We start from the raw sequence: 6,942 nt of genomic DNA, 5'->3' as shown, positions 1-6,942 counted from the left end.
TCGGCAGCCCCCGAGCTGCAGCCGTCCACCTCCACACACCAGCCTGACACCCGAGAGCCTGTACCTCGGGCCACTCGAAGCAGGGTGAATAGGTCTTCTGTCAAGACCTCTGAAGTGGCTGACCCAGCAGCCCTTGAGCTACAGCCGTCCACCTCCACACACCAGCCTGTCGTCCCCAAGACCACGCCTCAGGCCACACGGAGCAGGACGTGTAGGTCCTCCAGTGAGACTGTTAAATCAGTTGAACCATCAGCCACTGAGCTCAAGCCTCCCACTGTCACAGCCCAGCCTGTCAAAACTGAGACCGTAGCTGAGGACTGGGTGGCCTCCGAGTCCCAGCCCCCTGTCACCACAGACCGGACTGTTCCCCAGGAACCTGACCCTCAGGCCTGCTGCAGCAGGAGACAGAGGGCTGCTGGGAAGCGTGGCTCCCGCACAGCTCCCATTGTCCATCAGCCGTGCTCTGAACCTCAAGACCGAGCCTCAGGGGACCAGAGAGCGGGCCGACGAAGAGCAGCTGCATCCCTTGGGACCATCCCTGACCCTTCCTTTTCCCCGCTTCCTGAGGCACCCACTCATGCTCCCCAAATCCCAAAGGTGGAGGCAGTAGACAGCTCTGGATCCACCCGAGAGCTCCAGCCTGCAGCCTCTCTACGGCGCAAGAGGCCTTCCCGCAGCACAGATCCACCCCCTCTTCCAAAGCAACCCCAGAGAGAAGCTTCCCAGAAGACAGTGCTCCCCAAAAATGAGGAAGACGATACTGCAGAGAGGCCAGAGAAAGCAGAGGTGAGAGGACTGGGCCACACTGGGAGCGGGAGCCTCAGGGCCCAGAGGCTCCTGCCAAGGTGTTTCTCCCTCCTAGGATGTGGGGATTCCAGGGCCAGGCAAGAGGAAGAGGACCCAGATGGAGGAGGAGCCCCAGGAAGTGCCGAAGCGTGGACTCCGAAGGCCCAAACCTACCCTGCAGTCAGCAGCACCCAAAGTAGGGGAGGGGCCCACAACTCCGGGAGGCTGGGGGGAGGCAGAGCGGGTCTGCACTGTGGCCAGGGTTTCGTGACAGTGCAGGCCAACCCTGCCAGGTTCTCTTCACGGGAGTCCTAGATGCCCGTGGGGAGCAGGCCGTGCTAGCCCTGGGGGGCAGTCTGGCCAGCTCGGTGGCAGAGGCCTCCCACCTGGTCACTGATCGCATCCGCCGAACAGTCAAGTTCCTGTGTGCCCTGGGGAAGGGCATCCCCGTCCTCTCCCTGGCGTGGCTGCAGCAGGTGAGAGACCCCGCCCCCCACAGTAGGAGGAAAGGGGGTGGTGGTTAGTGAGGCCCAGTCCATGAAAAGGTTGTGTGTGACAGTGCTCTGTAAGTGCCAGGCAGCAGCACTAGGTGGGGTGGCCTGAACCCTGGTGCTGACTGCTGACCTTCCTCAGTCCCACAAGGCTGGTCACTTCCTGCCCCCGGATCAGTTTGTGGTGACCGATCCCGAGCAGGAGAGGAACTTTGGCTTCAGCCTCCGCGATGCCCTGAGCCGGGCTCGGGAGCGAAGACTGCTGGAGGTAGAGCCCATCTGCTGCCCACTGCACCCGCCCTAGTGGTCTCCAGTGCCGGCCTCCAGTGCAGTCACCCATCCCGTGACTCCCTTAGGGCTACGAGATTCACGTGACCCCTGGGGTCCAGCCCCCGCCACTGCAGATGGGAGAGATCGTCAGCTGCTGTGGAGGCACCGTCCTACCCAGCATGCCCCGCTCCTATAAGGTATGGCTGGCATCCAGGGCCATTGAGGGGCACCTAGAGAGATGCCCGGAATGATAAAAGAGTGAGGGAAAATACAAGCTACTGCTAGGCACGATGGCTCAAGCCTATAATCTCAACAGCACCTGAGAGGCTAAAGCAGGAAAATCATGAGTTTTAGGCCAGCCTGAGCTAGAGTGAGATCCTGTCTAAAAAGGAAAAGAAAAACAGAACTTCCATAAAGCCCATGCATTGCTGTATTTCGAGTGTCTCCTACACCTTTTACTGTGGAGCAAAGCCCTAGTCATCCCTTTTTTTTTTTTTTAGACAGTCTCGATATGCAGTGCAGGCTGGCCTTGAATTCACTCTGTACCCCTAGCTGGCCTTGAACTGACAGTGATCCTCCTGCCTCAGCCTCCTGAATGCTGGGATTACAAGGTGTGCGCCACCACACCTGGCTAATTTTAAGAGCGACAATGCATTCTGGTTCAGCTTTTCTGGCAAGAACAACTCATAGACTGTGCAGTGTGCTTCATGTGGCTTAGCCTTGGGCAGTACTGAGACTGATCACTAGGCCTGAGTCAGTTTTCTAGGACCCCTTCACCCCAGGTTTCCTCTGTGCACTGTCTCCCCAGCCCCAGAGAGTGGTGATCACCTGCCCCCAGGACTTGCCGCGCTGCTCCTCTGCATCCCGGGCCGGTCTGCCCCTCCTGTCCCCAGAGTTCCTGCTGACGGGGGTACTGAAGCAGGAGGTCAGGCCCGAGGCCTTCGTCCTCTCCGCTCGGGAACCTTCATCCACTTGAAGATGCCAGCACACTCCTCCCTCCCCTGTCAGAACACAGCTGCGTTAGAGGAGCTCAGGGCTTTATAAGAGCATGGTGTGCAGATATGGCTTGTGCTCGAATGGGGCGGGACCTGAGGCTTTCTGGGAAAACAGAAAGGCAGGAAAGTTTAGAGCCACAGATGTTCTAAAACAGCCATAACTGTTAGGTGTGGTGGCGCACACCTGTAATGCCGGTATTCGGGGAGGCTGAGGCAGGAAGACTGCAAGGTTGAGCACAACCCTAAGTGACTTAACGAGACCCTGTCGCACAACAAAAAAAATGTTTAAGGTTTTTTTGTTTGTTCGTTTTTTTTAAGTTTTTGAGACAGGGTCTCTCTATGTAGTTCAGACTGGCTTTGAACTCATTATGTAGTCTAGGCTGGCCTCAAACTCACAGCAGTCCTCCTGCCTCAGCCTCCAAAATGCTGGGATTACAGCTGTGCGCCACCATGAGTGACCTCAAAATACATTTTTTAAAAGGGCTTGGATATAGCTCAATGCAAAGGCCGCAGACCCAGTCCCTAGTGCAGCACAATGAAATGGCCATTATAAGACTGGCTAATCCTGGGCTGGGGCTGTAGCTTGGTGGTAAGTCTTCCCTAGTACTTAGGATCCCTGGGTTCTAGCCTAGGTACCATCCAGAAAAGAAAAAAAGGGGGTTGGTCTGATGCTGGGCTGTGTTAAGCGCTGCTCCCCTCTAGCCAGACTGCTGCCCCGTGTTACTGCTCCCTGCGCTCCCTGGCGCCTGCACTGGAAGTCATCCCTCTCCTCACTGGGTTCAGACTCATCCTCAAAAGATAGAGCTTTGGCAACAGGAGCTTGAGGGGATGCGTGGGATGAGTAGATGTGAGGGTTGTGGATGCTACGGGATGCTACGAAATGCTTTCTTCCCTCCTACTCACCTGGTTGGAACCATCCTTCAGCTTTGACGTTGAGTAAATTGCCACTTTTCTGACCTACTTCCACAGTATTTATAAAACTGAGCTTCAGCGTGATCGTTGTCAGAAATAAATATTCACTCTGTGCCTTATGGTGTGGTGCAGTTTTTGTTGTTGTTTTTTTTTTTTTTTTGGTTTTTCTCTGGTACCAGGAACCGAACTCACGACCTTGCGCTTGCCAGGCAGGCACTTTGCCGCTGAGTTAAATCGCCAGCCCCCAGTTTTTGTTTTAATGTCTCCTCTTGAGGCATAAACTTGTTTTTTAAAATTATGAGCTGAGTGCAGTGGTGTTTGCCTATAATCCCAGCTACTTGGAAGGCAGAGAAAGGTGAATCCTAGACTAAGCAACTTAGCAAGACACTCCCTCAAAAAAATAAAGGGCTGGGGGTATAGCTCACTATAAAGGTATTAGGTTCAAGCCCCAGAAGTGAGCTGGGCATGGTGGCACACACCTGTAACCCCAGCACTCGGGAGGCTGAGGCAGGAGGATCGTTTGGAGTTCGAGACCAGCTTGGGCCACAAAGTGAGCTCAAGGGCAGCCTGAACTGCATAGTGAGAACCTGTCTCAAAAAACCCAAAAATACTAATAATAAATAAAAAGTTAAGCGTAGGAGTACCATATGGCCACGCAGTTTTGCTTCTCCGTAGATACAGAGAAGAACTGAAAAGTTTAAAGTAGTGGACATGAATATTGTATCATTACTTTTCACAATAGCTTGGGAAACATGGGAACAATGCACAAGTTCACCAAGGGTGTGTAAATAGCTAGGATAGATCCACCCACTAGACTTTTTCAGCCATAAAAAGCGATGAAGTACTGAAACAGGCTGCAGCGTTTGAGGATGAACCTCAAAACTTTGCTGAGCGAACAAAGCCAGATGCAGATGGACATATGCTACGTAGTTCCGCTTACAAAACACCAAGGATGGGTGAGCCAGAGAGACAAGGGACTGATGCTTGCCAGAAGCTGGAGCGTGGACTGCTTAAGGGGACCAAAGTTTGCTTATGGGTGATGGGAATGTTTTGAAACTAGCTAGAAGTAGGTGTTATACACATGGCAGATGTACTAAATGCCACTGTATTACTCGTTTCGGTTTTTTTTGAAACAGGTTCTCGCTATGTATTCCAGGCTTGCCTTGAACACTCTATGTAGCCCAGGCTGGCCTTGAGCTTGGGTAATCCTACTGCCTCAGCCTCCCAAGCGCTGAGAGTACAAGTGTGTGCCACCATGCCTGCTGTGTATTGTGCTCTTTAAGAGTTTCATGCTGTGTACATATCATTGCAACTTTTTTAAAAAGTTCATTAGCTTTGTATTCTTTTCTGCATGTGAGTTATTCTTAAGTTTGGGAAACTTTGACATAACAGAAATATCATAAACTTTGCCAAGCAGCTCATGGGATTTTTTTATGATGTTTGTTTTGGTTTTTTGAGACAGTCTTGCTATGTAACCCAGGCTGGCCAACCTGGAACTCCTGGCAATCCTCCTGCCTCAGTCTCCTGATTACAGAGGTATACTACCATACCCAGCTAGTTTGTAGGATTTTTAAATTTCTGTTGTTGGTTTCATTTTTTAAAATTTTTTTTAAGGGTTGGGAATCAAAACCAGGGCCTTGTACATGCTAGCAAGCACTCCCATGAGGTACATTCCCAGCCACATGCTGGCTTTTAAAAATACTTAATCTCATCAATTAAGTATTGCCATTATGGAGTGGCCCACATTAGGACTCAATAGTAGGTCCTCTGTACAACTTTATATCTCTGCAGCCGGAGGCTGGGGGGTCACTGAGCTGCATCGGGAGACCGCCTCGCTGTGGGATTCCCTACAGCCCTTCCTTATCTCTCTGCACGCCCCCTTGCTGACTGGGCTTCTTTAATGCTGTAATTTAAACTTCTAGAGAATAGGGATTGTAGCCAGGCACAGTGGTCCACACCTGTAATGCCAGCGTTCTGGGAGGCTGAAGCAAGAGGATCATAAATTCAAGCCCAACCTGGGCAATTTAAGGATTTACCAAGACCCTGCCTCAAAATAAAACGTTCTTTTAAACGGGCTGGGGATGTAGCTCAGTGTAAAGGCCTTGGGTTTAATTCCCAGTGCAAGAGAGAGCTTTGTGTAATAAAGATCTCTTTGGTTATGGTTCAGTGGAAATGGAGAACACAGGATAATTCAGAAGAGTTTAATGAAGTGCTAATTATAAAGCAGGCAGAGTATCGGGAAATCACAGCAGTCCGATGCCTGCCGGTGGTACACGCTCTGTTTGAGCCCCTCGGAGCTCAGAAGAGGAAGAGCTTCCTCCGTGAAGAACTGACCTTGCCGGGTGTGGCTGCTGAGGCTGTGAGGGTGATCTGGCTGTGATATCTGTCACCCCACTGATCGCCAGGGTTGACTCGGCAGACCTGGCTGGCTGGCGGGTGTCTCCTTCCTCCCTCACCGCTCCCCAGGTCCCTCCCGGAGCTGAGGACCACCACCCCACGCAGGAGGGCATTCCTCGGTTTAGGGTATACCAGCAGCTGCTCTCCCCTGCTAGGACCTCCAGACAAACTGTCAAGGTCCAGAAGCGGGGTGCACAGTGAATCTGAGGGAAACACAGGCCCAGGAAGGCATGCGCAGCATGGTGCAGAGGTGGAGTTCCGGGCCTCGGGCAGCTGCCCCTGGCCAGACAGTTTCTCACCCAATAGCTCCGAGGAGTAGCGCTTCCTTACCTTGGGCAATTTCCTTTATCTCCCTGGTCCTAGGGTTCTTCTGTGAGCTGAGGGAGTTAGCTTAGTATCTAAGGTCCCTATATGTCCATAGCTACTGACGCTACGATCTTAATTGTGTGATCTTTAGTTCTGATGACAGATACTGCTAGCCAGGCATAGTGGCACATGCCTGTAATCCCAGCACTTGGGAGGTTGAAGAAGGAGGATCGCTCTGAGATGGAGGCCAGTCTGGGCTACATAAGTGAGCTCAAAGCCAGCCTGCACTACATAGCAAGCCCTGTCTCAAACAAAAAAAGGAAAAAGAAAAAAAGCCAGGTGTGGCGCACGCCTATAATCCCAGCTTTCAGCTTTCGGGAGGCTGAGGCAGGAGGATTACCCAGTTCAAGGCCAGCTTGGGCTACAAAGCTAGACACCGTCTTAAACACACACAGTCCCTCTCACTCTGTGTCTTTGTCTCTGTCTCTCTGTCTCTGAAGATGATTTAGAGGCTGAGTCCCAGCTGGGCTCTCAACCTGGCACACATCCCTCGGACGTCTGCAGCAGACTCCAGCCGTTCCCCAGCCGGGGCTCAGTTAGGTTCCGTGTCACTGCGCGAGCGCGCTGACTCGGGTTCCGCGGAAAGCCGGCCGAGCTGGGCTGTGGCCCCGCGGGGACGCTGCCGGCACAGCGCCCCCCGCTCCCCACTTTCGCTGAGCAGCGCGGGGCTGGCGGGCTCGAAGTGCGTGCGTGCGGCCCCGCCCCCTCAACGCCCCCGGGCCGGA

General features: G+C 53.0%; 1 protein-coding gene across 5 annotated transcripts in view; it reads left to right on the top strand.

Annotated features, from left to right (window-relative positions):
• Positions 1-2,888, top strand: part of Mdc1 (mediator of DNA-damage checkpoint 1) — a gene marked incomplete in the record, with an annotated part of 34,106 nt that extends 31,218 nt beyond the window's left edge. For all 5 annotated transcript variants that reach the window (XM_013509805.1, XM_013509804.1, XM_013509806.1 and 2 more), the window contains 6 exon segments: positions 1-786; positions 863-982; positions 1,080-1,262; positions 1,420-1,545; positions 1,634-1,744; positions 2,356-2,888. In XM_013509805.1, the coding sequence (XP_013365259.1) occupies positions 1-786; positions 863-982; positions 1,080-1,262; positions 1,420-1,545; positions 1,634-1,744; positions 2,356-2,523 (1,494 nt within the window).
• Between the last annotated feature and the right edge of the window lie 4,054 nt (positions 2,889-6,942).

The sequence above is a fragment of the Chinchilla lanigera genome, unplaced genomic scaffold (genome assembly GCF_000276665.1).
Source record: "Chinchilla lanigera isolate Chin_1 unplaced genomic scaffold, ChiLan1.0 scaffold00182, whole genome shotgun sequence".
Taxonomy (NCBI): domain Eukaryota; kingdom Metazoa; phylum Chordata; class Mammalia; order Rodentia; family Chinchillidae; genus Chinchilla; species Chinchilla lanigera.
This window is presented reverse-complemented; position numbering and strand designations above follow the sequence as displayed.